The 15,382-nt window shown below is 37.6% G+C and overlaps 1 protein-coding gene across 11 annotated transcripts in view; it reads left to right on the top strand.

Moving 5' to 3' along the window:
• CACNA1D (calcium voltage-gated channel subunit alpha1 D) overlaps nt 1-8,833 on the top strand; it is a 324,483-nt gene extending 315,650 nt beyond the window's left edge. For 7 of the 11 annotated variants that reach the window (XM_073351554.1, XM_073351555.1, XM_073351551.1 and 4 more), the window contains 3 exons: nt 2,187-2,308; nt 5,074-5,394; nt 6,652-8,832. In XM_073351554.1, the coding sequence (XP_073207655.1) occupies nt 2,187-2,308; nt 5,074-5,394; nt 6,652-6,945 (737 nt within the window). In that variant the 3' untranslated portion in view covers nt 6,946-8,832. Of the gene's footprint in view, nt 1-2,186; nt 2,309-5,073; nt 5,395-6,651 lie in introns of all 11 variants that reach the window. The other 4 variants (XM_073351556.1, XM_073351557.1, XM_073351550.1 and 1 more) reach the window with 3 other exon arrangements.
• Nucleotides 8,834-15,382: the final 6,549 nt, after the last annotated feature.

Raw genomic sequence — 15,382 nt, 5'->3', positions numbered from 1 at the left:
AATCCGCAGTGAAAGTGTTCTTAAAACGAACATGTGCTGGGTCATCATCCGAGACTGCTGTGACATGAAGTATATGGCAGAATGCAGGCAAAACAGAGCAGGGGACATACAATTCTCCCCCAAGGAGTTCAGTCAGAAATGTATTTAATTCATTATTTTTTTAACCAGCATCATCAGCATGGAAGCATGTCCTCTGGAATGGTGGCAAAGAATGAAGGGGCATACGAATGTTTAGCATATCTGACACGTAAATAACTTGCAACACTGGCTACGAAAGTGCCATTCGAATGCCTGTTCTCACTTCCAGGTGACGTAAACGAGAAGCGGACAGCATTATCTCCTGCAAATTTTAACCAAACTTGTTTGTCTGAGCAATTGGCTGAAGTAGGGTTGAGTGGACTTGTAGGCACTACAGTTTTACATTGTTTTATTTTTGAATGCAGTTATTTTTTGTACATAATTCTACATTTATAAGTTCAACTTTCATGATAAAGAGATTGCACTATAGTACTTGTGTTAGGTGAATAGAAAAGTACTATTTCTTTTGTTTTTTACAGTGCAAATACTTGTAATAAAAAATATAAAGTGAGCACTGTATTCTGTGTTGTAATTGAAATCAATATATTTGAAAATGTAGAAAACATCCAAAATATTTAATAAATTTCAATTGGTATTATATAGTTTAACAGTGCGATTAATCGCAATTAAACTTTTTAATCGCAATTAATTTTTTGAGTTAATTACGTGAGTTAACTGCAATTAATTGACAGCCCTACTTCTTATCTATCTCAATATTAAAAACATGGTTAGTACAAAAAACTACTACTTTAATTTACTTTGATTTGTGTAATGTTTCCAAAATTACACATTACATTGACCTGCAAAGAACCAAGGATTTGGTAGTTTCTCTTTGGAAGTGTGGTTCTTCAGCATGATGTAGCCTGATCTATAGGTTTTATATATATATCTATATACAGAGAGAGATCCCCAGATGCCACTTGGAGGGTCGACAGGTTTTTGTCCCAAGATCAGGCCCAGTATTATTCAAATTATTATACAGTTGGGAACCCCAATGTGCACAGTTGCAATATTCACACTATAGAAACTCCTCTGTATTTACAAATAGTTTATTAATACATTTAGCACAGTCTCAAACACCCCAGCTCAGTCAGGTAGATAGAGATACTACAAAATATACATCTGCACACTCATATACTCACACCATCCCTTGTAGAACAACCTGAAGTGTTAGCCATCATCTTCCTCATCACCATCACCTTCCCCCTCATCACCAGTGGCCATCATTCTGGCACCTTCCAAGGACTACATCTCCTTCTTCGTACCACCCCTAGGCTGGGATATCACTTTTATAATATGTTGTGCTGATGCCACTATGTTTGATGCATATTCAGTAGGGGATTTCCCTCTTTTCCTTATTTGTATTTCCTCAACTTACTAATGTTGGAGTATCTTTTTTCTATGGGTTAGTATATCAATGATCTTAACTTATTATTATATATGTTAATTTGTTACCGTGGCCCTTCTGTGGTTAGGTATCTGTGGATGTAGCTCGTGTACCTGTTATATGTCTGTTCATTGCCATAACACTCATGTGGTTGGATCATGTACCTGTGGCCAGAACTTCTCTTTAAACACTCTATTTTCAGCTTCCCAATACTTAGGGTTTCCATTGGCTGTTTATCTGTTCAAAGGTCATAGGCCTTAAGTCTTACGTTAACTTGCTGAAGCTAATGTCAGGCCTGTAGGTTCCTTGCATTACTGCTGAATATAATGCAAACCACTGAATATAATAAAGGCAAGCTAGCCCACTGGGCTACAATGAGGAACTTAAAGCTTCAGTGAAGAAATAAATAGTTAATTGTTATTTTAACTATACACAAGAAGCTTACAATATACAGCCAGAGTCAAGCGCCTTTCCCAGTCTGTTCTAAAGTGCTCACTTTGAACCCTTCCTGAATTTTAGCTCTATTAACAAATGCAACTTCCACCTCCTGTATATCCAGTTTGGGTATTGAGCTGCCTCCTTCAGTAAGTCAACAAAGCCCATTTAAATCTGTCCCAATACCTGCAGGGTTGTATTAGGTTGACCCATACTGGAATTTGGAAATATTTGACATTGAGAATGATCATAATCATTTTACTAATGAAACATTGTTACATTTTAGCAAATCGCCGCTCTTCCTTCAACTTTGAATGCCTCCGCAGACAAAGCAGTCAAGATGAGATACCTCTCTCTCCTACTTTTCACCATCGCACTGCTTTACCACTGCATTTAATGCAACAACAGGTAATTAAAAAATCTTTATAAACTGATGTTTAGTTAGACCAATTTAGCTTAGATCTTGTACCTCCTGGCTTCATGATTGTTTGAAAACCCATCGGTAAGCTCTGTACTTTGCCTGTGTACTTTGACCTACTTCCAAACAGTTGTGTACCTCACCATCTTTGCTGTAGTTGCCAGAAACAAGGCCTCCTAAAGCTGAATCTTCAGAAATGACAACTTCAGATATTGTAGATGATCTGACACCAACCAACAGAAATATTATTGGGGAATGCCATAAAAATATGATGTTCCCAACCATTCTAAATGCCCACAGATTAAGAAATATTGTCAGGTACTGGGTCTTTTAGCCGCTCTGTTAATAGTACTGCTGTTCCTGAGGCTTTTTAACACATGAGTATATTGGAACAACTGCTTCAGGTATATGGTTACCCTACAGCTGATGCCCTTGCAAAGTCTTCCTCTGCAGCAACACTACCGTCTATTTTACAGGCACTGCACTTTGTCGTGCACGGGTTTATTTTTAATCTTTTCTTTCAGAGAAGTTCGACTGGTCTTTTTTTTCATGCAGTCTGAGATCTTGACAGCTGTTTCATTTTTTAAATATATAAGCTTAGTCCCTTCAGGCCTATCAAATAAGGGATCAAGAGTAGTTAAAAATGACAAAACTGTACTGATGCCTAGACCCTTGAATATAGAGTAATAGGTGGTCACTGTAATGTATGACGATGGTGGAATCTGTGTTTGGAATAATGAAAACATTTAAAAATACTGGCAATACATACTAATAATCCTTCACCACAGCTCCCTCCTTATACTGTATCCCATCTGAATAAATCAACTATCACTTACTGCTTTCATTGGTGTTTACTTTCTCATATGCCATTTGGTTTAACCTACATACTATATTCTGTGACATGTTGAACTTCATGATGTTCTAGGATTTCTAGATCAAAGTTCAAATAGAATGAAATAGTTTGCTGTTGTATCATGGGACAAATTCTGAGCAGTGTTAGTCCCTTTTACACTGCTCTGATTGTATGGTGGATGGTCCACAGGGTTTGCTGCAGCCAGAGCAGCTCTTAAACTGAATTATATCATGCCATCTGGGAAAGACCCAGGCAGCCACAAAATACAAGGAGCTTAAAGCCAATTTAAAGATTAAAACCAGCTTCTTCCTCACCTGTTCCTGCAGGAAGGAAGGAGCAAAGATCAGGGACTATAGTCTGTTTGCCTTACTTGCTGAATATTAGGGTTGTCGATTAATTGCAGTTAACTCACACGATTAACTCAAAGAAATTAATTGCAATTAAAAATTAATTGTGATTAATCGCAGTTTTAATCGCACTGTTAAACAACAGAATGTCAATTGAAATTTATAAAATATTTTGGATGTTTTTCTACATTTTCATATATATTGTATTATATGTTGTATATTTTTATTATAAATATTTGCACTGTAAAAATGATAAACAAAAGAAATAGTATTTTTCAATTCACCTCATACAAGTACTGTAGTGCAATCTCTGTCGTGAAAATGCAACTTACAAATGTAGATTTTTTTGTTTATATAACTGCACTCAAAAACTAAACAATGTAAAACTTTTAGAGCCTACAAGTCCATTTAGTCCTACTTCTTTTTCAGCCAATCACTAAGAGACAAACAAGGTTGTTTACATTTACAGGCGATAATGCTGCCGTCTTCTTGTTTACAATATCACCAGAAAGTGAGAACAGGCATTTGTCTGGCACTTTTGTAGCCACCATTATAAAGGTATTTATGTGCCAGATATACTAAACAGACGACTTAAAAGAGCAACACTCTAATGCTGAAATTACAGAATCTGAACCACCAAAAAAGAAAAACAACCTACTGCTGGTGGCATCTGACTCAGATGATGAAAATGAACATGTGTTGGTCCATTCTGCTTTGAATTGTTATCAAGCAGAACCTGTCATCAGCATGGATGCATGCCCTCTGGAATGGTGGTTGAAGCATGAAGGACATATGAATCTTTAGTGCATCTGGCACATAAATATCTTGCGACATCAGCTACAACAGTGCCATGTTCTCACTTTCAGGTGACATTGTAAACAAGAAGCAGGCAGCATTATCTCCTGCAAACGTAAACAAACTTGTTCATCTGAGCAATTGGCTGAACAAGAAGTAGGACTGAATGGACTTGCAGCCTCTAAAATTTTACATGGTTTTATTTTTGAATGCATTTTTTTTGTACATAGTTCTACATTTGCAAGTTCAACTTTCATGATAAAGTGATTGCACTACAGTACTTGTGTTAGGTGAATTGAAAAATACTATTTCTTTTGTTTTTTTACAGTGCAAATACTTGTAACCAAAAATAAATATAAAGTGAGCACTGTACACATTGTATTCTGTGTTGTAATTGAAATCAATATATTTGAAAATGTAGAAAACATCCAAAAATATTTAAACAAACAGTATTCTCTTAATGTTTAACAGTGCGATTAAGCGCGATTAATATTTTTAATTGCTTGACAGCCCTACTGAATATATTTTATTAAGCAAATATTCAGTCACAGTGTATCAAATAGGGTTTGGTCAATAAAAGATCCACTAGATAGATACTTGCCTATGTTGCCGATTAATTTATTTCCGTTCCTCCCCGTCTTTTATATTGTCAAGTATCAAACATATAATAATTAGATTGGATTTGAAATGAGGAATAAGCCTGACTACAGGATTGTTTGAGGTACGCTAACTCTTGTACTATTTTTACTTCCCTTTACAGGTCATGGCAGTTGCAGGTCTGGATTCCAGTAAAGCTCACAAACATTCACCAAGTCGTTCAACACGTTCCTGGGCCACCCCACCAGCTACCCCACCCAACCGGGACCGAACTCCATATTATACACCTCTAATCCAAGTTGACAGGGCTGAATCTACAGAGCAGATGAATGGCAGCCTACCGTCTTTGAACAGGAGCTCCTGGTATACAGATGACCCTGATATTTCCTACCGAACATTCACACCAGCCAATTTAACTGTACCTAATGACTTTAGGCATAAACATAGTGACAAACAGAGAAGTGCAGACAGTTTGGTAGAAGCGGTAAGTATTGAATAATCCCTGAAGTAGCCAAGTGTGTCTGTTCAGTTTTATGTTAATTTTACTATATATCTGGAACATACCACACTGGAGTGTACTTAATCCACATATTTCACTAGAAATACTGTATTTCAAATTCAAATTCCCAAAAAGTAAGGTGGGGAAAAGAAGGTATGGACCAGATCCTCAGCTACTGTAAATCAAAGTCCACTGACTCCCCACCTGAGGGCTTGGTCATAGCATGAGTGTCAGAGAGAGAACATGTTGACAACTTCATCCCAGGAACTAATGTATTAAAGTATAAAACAAAGAGAGGAATGAAAATTGGGAGCACTTCAAGAATATGACTTAAAACAAGGTTTCACTGTTGGCTAAATATTAAGAACTAGATACTGCGCTGCCCTTCCATAATGGCTTACTGAAAAGGAATGGCAGAAGGTGCCTGTCCTTCTGGTGCTTTTATGCAAGGTCCAAAGTCATCAAAGTCCTTGCTAACCTGAACACAAGGATTGTGCAAAGATATGGAAGGGGTGCGCTGATGGGGAATGCCCATTGCACTCCGAAGAAATGGCACAGTTGTTTCTTTGCATGTACTCTCAATAATATTATGAATTAGTAAGTGTTTTGTTTGTTTGTTTACAAAGCTTTAAAAACAAAGAATACTATGTAGGGTGCTGAGAATTATCATTATCATTACTCTCCCAATTGTAAAATGTTATTGAACATTCCTATCAGTCTAGCTAAGTAGCATGTGTCATGCTCAGGAATATAATTTTCAGTCTCCCCATCTCCAACATCAGTTCCTTCCCACAGCTGTGAACCAGATGTAACTTAATTGTCATCTACAGAAAACATTTTAGCTGAAGTTTTATTATACACTTGCTTGAAGTTTTATTGCCTAGTGTGGCTTCAAGCAGAATTCTTCCTTAAATTTTATTACAGTAAACCAGTTTTTAGTGTATGATGTTTATCAAGGGCTTGATTCATTTTAAACCTCCTATAAAAGAACTGAATGTCATGCATTGTCAGTGACATCCTTACTATGTTGATAAACCCTCTTTGGGGCCATTTGACTATTGTAAACGCAAGTTAATTACACGTAAGATTTTGTTCTGGTTGCTCTAGTGACTTCAGCTCATAGAATCTCTTGGGCTTTGCACCTAAGCTATCCAGGAGAAACATGACGCTTGCTGTGTATTTATTTATAACCTGCTCTTCATTCTAAACATTGAATCCACATTTATCCTATTTCTTTTTCAGGTACTTATATCTGAAGGCCTAGGGCGGTATGCAAAGGACCCTAAATTTGTTTCAGCTACTAAACATGAGATTGCTGATGCTTGTGACATGACTATTGACGAGATGGAAAGTGCAGCAAGTAACCTTCTCAATGGAAATATTAGCAATGGGACCACTGGGGATATGTTCCCCATTTTAAGCAGGCAAGATTATGAACTTCAAGACTTTGGTCCTGGTGATAGTGATGAAGAACAAGACACTGGTAGATATGAAGAAGACTTAGCTGATGAAATGATATGCATTACAACCTTATAGTATTTAGCAAGAAACAAATAAATAATTTTTAATAACAGAAAAAGTGCCTCATAGTTCAAAGATGCTAGGCACTAGCTGGAATTAATAACTAATCAAGCTTTGTACAAGTGATGTCACACCTCAAGGAAGCCATAATTTATTTATCAGTAAGTGTCTCCAGGTTGTTGAAATGTGATCAATGCTGTAGTACGTCAAGTCCTTTACCACAGAATCTTCATTTCCTCAGTAGGAATAGAGTTATGTAAAACCAAGCCAATTCTGAAGATCCCATTTCCAGAGGTCTAGAGAAGAGTTCTGAGGTGTAATATCTTGCCTGTCTTTCAAACTTGTGCTACTGTCATTCATAGTGAAGCAGGAGTTTCTGAATGAAAAATGTGTGTAGGTCCAGCACAAAAATATGTGGGGAAGACTACTATGTGAGACAGGTGATGGCAATCAAAAGTGTAATTTCCTCAGCATTCAATAGCATATCAAATGTTCACTGCATTCAGCATATCCATTCTAATATTGTTTTCAAACTTGCCTCCTGATTTATTTTTCTTAACACTCTTCTAAAATATGTCAAACTCTACCTACCAGAAATCTTTGGAAAAAAGAACCTAAAAACATTTCTGTCATATGTAACATTAGTTTACATAGGAAAATATCATTCAGATAGTCTGTTTTATGACTATCATGTTAAGGGCAAAATATACTGGAATAATTGCATTCTTACTAATGCACTTGCAACCAGGTTAAAGTAGAATTAGTTAAGATAGTTTGTTAAAAATTATATAGTAGAAATTACTGTAAATGAATTGTAATATATAATAATTTGTATTTGTAAAGAGATGTTCTATATTTTGTAATTATTGTACCGTAATTGAACTGCAGCAATATTTATGAAACCTAATTATTGTAATTCTCCGCAGAATTCTAGATATAAGTATTTTTACTTGGAATATATAGAGCTATAGGATAAATATTTAACTAGAGCCACCACTCAATGTAAATCTCTTTTTGGGGTAAAGTGTCAGGTTTAGAGAAACTTGACAATATTCAGATTTTATAAAATATTTTGAGTCAATAAGCATCTCTCTTTACATAAGGGATGCACAGATGTCTATTTTCAGCCCTATATTCAGAAAATTAAAAGAATGGAAATTATCTGCTAATTTTTTGACTGACAATAAGCTGTGATCTTTTTATTATAAATATCCTAAAATTATAGATAAATACTAAATTAATTGAAAAAATTGGCCAAGTCTTCATTGGTCTTGAGACATTTATAATTTTATCACAACTAAATTGACTAAATAGCCTAATTCTGTATTCAGAATATGGGGCAGAAATTTGTTTTGCAGGTGGATGAAAATGTCTTAATTCCAATCCTGTGTACTAATTATTCCGCTCATAATGAAAAACAAGATAAAAGGACTCTCCCCAGAACCAATCAGATTCCTGATGTAAAAATACTACTTTATTGCCTCTCCCCTTTTGCTGTTCTATGTGCAGATTATATACTTTAAAGGATTTATTTTTATGCAATTGAAAGAGGGATTAGGTTCTGTTCACGATGCAGTAAAACCCTGATCCAAATACAATTTTGGGGGGAAATGTCAAAATCTTCTATTTTATTAACACTGAATAAAATTGACTTGCTCTGCAAAGTTACCTTATCAGGGTTTACCTGTACTTAACAAGATAGGTAGCAATTCAGTTCACATTTTTAAAATGTGACATATAAAACATGTCAATAAACATTTTTGTACATAATGAAAGTTTGCTATGGATACCTTTCAGACCTCTTCTTGAATCATTCTTATGTCAAATGCCAGGATAATAACTTAAGGGTTTGTAAATTATTTCTTGACCTACATCATTTTGTATTAAAGCAAATGCAAAATGTTCTTCAGAATAAAACCGTGTAATAATTTTATTATACTTGGGGCTCCTTCATCTAACACTTTCAACCAGTGTAATCTCCAAAAGTTAAATGCTTATTGCAGCATTCGGCAAAATGGTGTCTTTCATTTGGAAAATGCACGCCTAAGGATTTACGCTATTCTAGCCTAAACTTTTTATGAATCGTTGATCTGAAGTATATAAAACATGCATTTAAAGCTGATAAGGCATTTTGTGTGTAAAAGGCCAGCAGTATCAGACTCCAAGCAAAGAATTTTGTAAAAAGTAACATGTAACAAATAGGAAAATTTTCCTAACAGCCCCTACAAACTGTGTCAGACTGACTCATGCACACGTCACCTCTTAACATGCTTGGTTAGGTTGTTTAGCATTAGTAACTTCACATTTTTAGTTATACTTCCCTGGCTTACAAAAACAGAACACTTTGGAAGTCAAGAGTATAAAGTTTCTGTATCAGATGAGATTACTGTGGGTCAGATTCTTGGGGAGGGGGGTGGGGTGGGCCGAAGGTAATAATAGTGAAGCTTCACAGATTTCAGTGCACCCACCCTCTGAAAAATCAGCCCCGTTAAGGTGTCTGAAGTTGGATGCTGAAAATCACTAGTCACCTTAGAAACTCAAACTAAATTTCTTCACTACAGTGATTCCTACTAACATATTCCAAATTCTGTAGATACTGTACATGGCATTTTTATAACTATATAAAAGTTATATAAGGTCGCAGCCTTCTGACATAATCTCCCCAGGTGGAACCTCATGACTGCACAAAGTTACGCTGTCTTCACTGGGATGCTACACACATAAATCTTTTATATGATTAGTGTCTACCCTGAATATTCTTCTTAAGGCAGAGTTACTATTTTGCATGAAAATAGAGGGTTTTGAAAATCTGGCTACAATAGACCACGTATTCAATCTTTTAAAAAAAAAATCATGAGAATATATTATAAGGATACATAAAACATCCTTTCTGCTCAGTTATGGCACTGTAAGAGTGAAATAGTCTCCCTCTATATGTCTCTATATATTAAAATCTTGCTAATTCGATTAGATAACTCACTAATTTCTCTCATAAATATAGGAAATACTACAAATACTCAGGTAACCTTAACTATTCATTTAAGCAACTTGGCAGATTTTGGGCAGAGATCACTGTATCTGTCTATATAGGGCTCTAGAGATTAATAAAACATATAGTTTCCAGTCATCAACACATAGCCCAAACACAGGCAAGTATGCACAATGTCATCCAGTATTTCAATAATATCTTCTGGGAGCCTGGAGGACAGAGGCCTATCATCCAAGAAAGTGGTTTGCATCATCATAATCTGAGAAAATTTTTCATTTTAAATTTATTTTTGAAATAAGATGAGTAAATGCATTGCTGTTTCTGAAATGAAGATAGGAACAATTAAATTAAGTCTTTTATAAATGTGTATTACAATCTGACCCATCAGGTTTGCTGTGTTTGACAGCTGCATGTTTCAATTATAGTTACATCACTTGTTAGCAGCTCAGCTGAAACCCAACCTTTGCAAACAGACTTTAGACTAAACAGCCTTTACATGAAAATTCAGGTTATAGAAACAACTAATTGATTTTTTTTTTCTCCCGAGACTAACAAAATACAGCTTTAGAAATATTGCTAATTTTCTTCTGTTTTTGAAAGCAATTTCCACACCGAAGGAAACATGAAATAAGAATATTGATACAAAATGATGTTTTTGACCAATTTTCATTTGTTTAGCCCTTTTTGTTATTCAGAGTATTTATGCGTGAATAATATGATCTGCCAGGGCCCTCGACCTGTGTCTGAGACACTTATTGCCATGGAAATGATGGTAATGTCTCTAGCAAGATTCAACAGACGGCTTAGGTGGGACAACAAAAAGAACGAAGAGCACCTACCACAGCACAGAGTAACAGTGAAAATGCTGGTATGTTTAATGACATCAAAGTTCCCAGCTCAACTAGTTTTTGGGTTGTAACTAACTGCCTTAGCACATGGAAGGCTCTTAAAGCAGGATTCATCTGCTTATTTGGGAGCATCCATAAATTATGTAACACATTTTTTTGGTGATTTTTCAAGATCCACCTACCTCTCCTTGTAACACTGAAACAAATACTGTCATACAAAATTAAGGCCCCACCCAGGCAACCCCTAATCTGCTAAATAATTTATGGAAAGGCCCTGTAACTAGATGGGGCTGACAACGTTACTCAAATGCACACCATAGCAAAGAGAGCATTTACCATATAAAAAGTCAGAGCCAGATTCTCTGGATCAGCCAAGTTGTGCTCTCAGATTAAACAAGACATGGAGGAGTAAAGTGGCCTTAATACATCCCAGTGCTGGCACTGCTAGGCACCAGCCCAGTCCCCAGAGCATGTTCAAGCATATTACACCAATAGCCCCAGAAGCCATTACAGCAGCCTGGGATCAGTTGGAGCTGAGGCCCACCTAACCAGGAATACAGCAGCAGCAGCCAGGGGGTAACACAGGAACCGCTTATTGTGACTCTGCACCAGCCTAAGGATTCCCATAGGTAGGCAAAATTCTCAATGGCTGATTCACTGCCTTTAAGGCTGCTTTGCATCAAAGGAGCGCTACAAAGCCGTCCTGCATTCTGGAGCACTGAGGCCTAAATCAATAAAGCAGCTAGAGAAGCATGACCATGAAAATACTGTAAGGATAAAGGAGTGAACAAATATTGCAATATGTGCGTGTATTTTTGGGTGCAGGGAAAATGTATTTGAGGACTTGTTTTTAACTGTGTGATTGAATATTATAGTAATGTGTATGTATAAAAAGTACAAATGCAGTAGTGCATGCAAAATTAACTTTGCCATTTCCTGACCCTTTAAATGCTCTATTATGATACCACAGCATTCACTTAATGCATTATGGGATGTGTGTATGATTATAAGTTATACCACACTGTAGCTAGGGAATGCGCTGCAATAGTATAAACAGGTTTCAGAGTAGCAGCTGTGTTAGTCTGTATTCGCAAAAAGAAAAGGAGTATTTGTGGCACCTTAGAGACTAACCAATTTATTTGAGCATAAGCTTTCGTGAGCTACAGCTCACTTCATCGGATGCATTCAGTGGAAAATACAGAAGATGTTTTTATACACACAGACCATGAAAAAAATGGGTGTTTATCACTACAAAAGGTTTTCTCTCCCCCCACCCCACTCTCCTGCTGGTAATAGCTTATCTAAAGTGATCACTTTCCTTACAATGTGTATGATAATAAAGGTGAGCCATTTCCAGCACAAATCCAGGTTTTCTCCCCACCTACTGACTGCTATTCCTACCTACATGCCTCCAGCTTTCACCCTGACCACACCACATGATCCATTGTCTACAGCCAAGCTCTGCGATACAACCGCATTTGCTCCAACCCTTAAACAGAGACAAACACCTACAAGATCTCTATCAAGCATTCTAACAACTACAATACCCAACTGCGGAAGTGAAGAAACAGATTGATAGAGCCAGAAGAGTTCCCAGAAGTCACCTACTACAGGACAGGCCTAACAAAGAAAATAACAGAACGCCACTAGCCGTTACCTTCAGCCCCCAACTAAAACCCCTCCAACGCATTATCAAGGATCAACAACCTATCCTGAAGGATGACCCAACACTCTCACAAATCTTGGGAGACAGGCCAGTCCTTGCCTACAGACAGCCCCCCAACCTGAAGCGAATACTCACCAGCAACCACATACCACACAACAGAACCACTAACCCAGGAACCTATCCTTGCAACAAAGCTCGTTGCCAACTGTGCCCACATATCTATTCAGGGGACACCATCACAGGGCCTAATAACATCAGCCACACTATCAGAGGCTCATTCACCTGCACATCTACCAATGTGATATATGCCATCATGTGCCAGCAATGCCCCCTGCCATGTACTTTGGGCAAACTGGACAGTCTCTACGTAAAAGAATAAATGGACACAAATCAGATGTCAAGAATTATAACATTCATAAACCAGTCGGTGAACACTTCAATCTCTCTGGTCACTCGATTTCTGATCTCAAAGTGACTATCCTTCAACAAAAAAACTTTGAAAACAGACTCCAACGAGAGACAGCTGAATTGGAATTAATTTGCAAATTGGATACAATTAACTTAGGCTTGAATAGAGACTGGGAATGGTTGATTCATTATAAAAAGTAACCTATTTCCCCTTGTTTATTCCTCTCCCCCCCCCCCCCCCCCGTTCCTCAGACGTTCTTGTTAAACCCTGAATTTGTGCTGGAAATGCCCCACCTTGATTATCATACACATTGTAAGGAGAGTGATCACTTTAGATAAGCTATTTCCAGCAGGAGCGTGGGGTGGGGGGAGAGAGAACCTTTTGTAGTGATAAACACCCATTTTTTCATGGTCTGTGTGTATAAAAACATCTTCTTTATTTTCCATAGCATGCATCCGATGAAGTGAGCTGTAGCTCACGAAAGCTTATGCTCAAATAAACTGGTTAGTCCCTAAGGTGCCACAAATACTCATTTTCTTTTTGCAAATAGTATAAACAACAATTCATATGCCAAAAATGTGACCCTGGTATACTATACTATTATTCATCATATACAAGGACTTCCACCACTACGTAGCCTTTCAAAACTGCTCCCCACGTCAGTTGCACACTGCTGTGGCAAGTGTGGCCGATACATATTATTTTTAATGGTGTGGTACCACTTACTCTAAATGCCAGAAAGAGCCTTAATACTGTGCATTTTTTATTTGAAAATCTTGAATGCAATAGTACCAAGTAAAATATTACACAATAAAAGGCACAACGTATATAAGTCTCATCCGACACACAGCTGCCCGCCCCACAGGGTTGTATCAGATAGGCTGACTTATAAACACAGTAGATAGTCTAATACCTAACACATTGTTATTGCTCACCTCCTACCAACGACATGCATCAGACAGAAATGGTTTACCTGTCTCATTATGGAAGCGTGTTCAGTGCTGTCATCTTCTCTCTTCAGTTTCTTTGTTTGTTTTACGCAATTATTCTAACACAGCATGTCTTTTCCTCAGTTAATTATAGGGCTCCACCAGTGCTTTGCAACAGCACCAGGTAGGAATATCTGCCTAGAACATCTGCAGTTGTTCCTTTAGTCAACTTTTGAGTCAGCAGGGTTTTTTTTATAACCTGCTTGAACTGTGTAAAATTCTATTTTTCTGGAGTAAATTATTCCGCTGTTCATTGGAAGGCTCAAGCAAGCTTTAAAGTTACATATTTACAGCTGCAAGACCTGTATTTACTGTACTTTCAGCAATTGCCAATGTATGCTAAGCTATTGTGAGCATTTTCTCTTCCTGCATTTAATAATAATTTTTGTCCTTTACATGTTGGTAACAGTCCCTGACTTAAGATAATACTATCTTTCATAACATCTCAGCCATAGGAGTACTAGCTTTATTATTTGACATCTACTTGCTCAATAATTGAGTTATATTTGTAGGATTTCTTTTAGTTCACAGACTATTTAATAAATCCACATTCTTCTTGTACTAATTTTTCAGGTCTTTTTAAAAACCGGCACAGGAATCCGAGATATGACCTCACCGTACATGAAGCAGTAGAGGCTGTTGTCTGGCCTGTAGCAAAAGATGTGTGGTCCCTTTAAGGGCTAGGTAGCTAGAGAGCTGCAGCAGCTTCAGAGCAGATCAGTTTGAGGACATGAACCCATGTCTCCCTCTCCCTTAGGTGACTGGAAGAAAGGGGAGACTATTTAGATCCATGCTGGTGCTATAAAAGCCCTCTTTTACTTGGGACAGGCGGAGCAACATTCCCACCCCCACCCTTGCATGATAGCAACTAAACACCAGGTTTTGTCATAATACACTGTGGGCATTAATTGCTCCTTTCTCGCAACTGGGGGCTGGGAAGGAATTTTTTCCTTCATCTCCAGATTGGTCAGGGTGAGGGGTTTTTTTTGTTTTTGTTTTGCCTTCCGCACAGTGTGTTGGGGGCTCAGTTGTACCAAGTGAAAATGGGGGTTAGCTTATGATGATGCAGCTCAGTATGGAGCAGATGTCCAGTGCAGGTACTCCACAGATAAAGTCCATGGTGCTCCTTGGTAAAGGATTTAAAAGAGGTATTGTAAAAAGGAGCGGAAATGGGTGGAATAGGGGGTTTCAGGATTCTTATGACAGGTATGGCAGGGAGCCCTCATTCAAGAGGAAGGGGGGTCATGAGGTCCCAGGTGCAGATTAGCTGTGGACCAGGAGGAGTAAAGGGGAAGAGCTGAGAGCAACTCTCCCTCACCCCCAGCATATGTAAATGATTATGGAATTACCCGATGAAGTGAGCTGTACCTCACAAAAGCTTATGCTCAAATAAATTTGTTAGTCTCTAAGGTGCCACAAGTACTCCTTTTCTTTTTGCAGATATAGACTAACACGACTGCTACTCTGAAACCTGTAGATCTACCTGCACTTTTACCTACCAGTACTCCCAGATGTTTGGGAATGAAGTTGCAGCCTAACTAAACCACCTCC

This window comes from Lepidochelys kempii, chromosome 7 (assembly GCF_965140265.1).
Source record: "Lepidochelys kempii isolate rLepKem1 chromosome 7, rLepKem1.hap2, whole genome shotgun sequence".
NCBI lineage: Eukaryota > Metazoa > Chordata > Testudines > Cheloniidae > Lepidochelys > Lepidochelys kempii.
The sequence above is the reverse complement of the archived record's forward strand: the minus strand, read 5'-3'. Positions and strand labels throughout refer to the sequence as shown.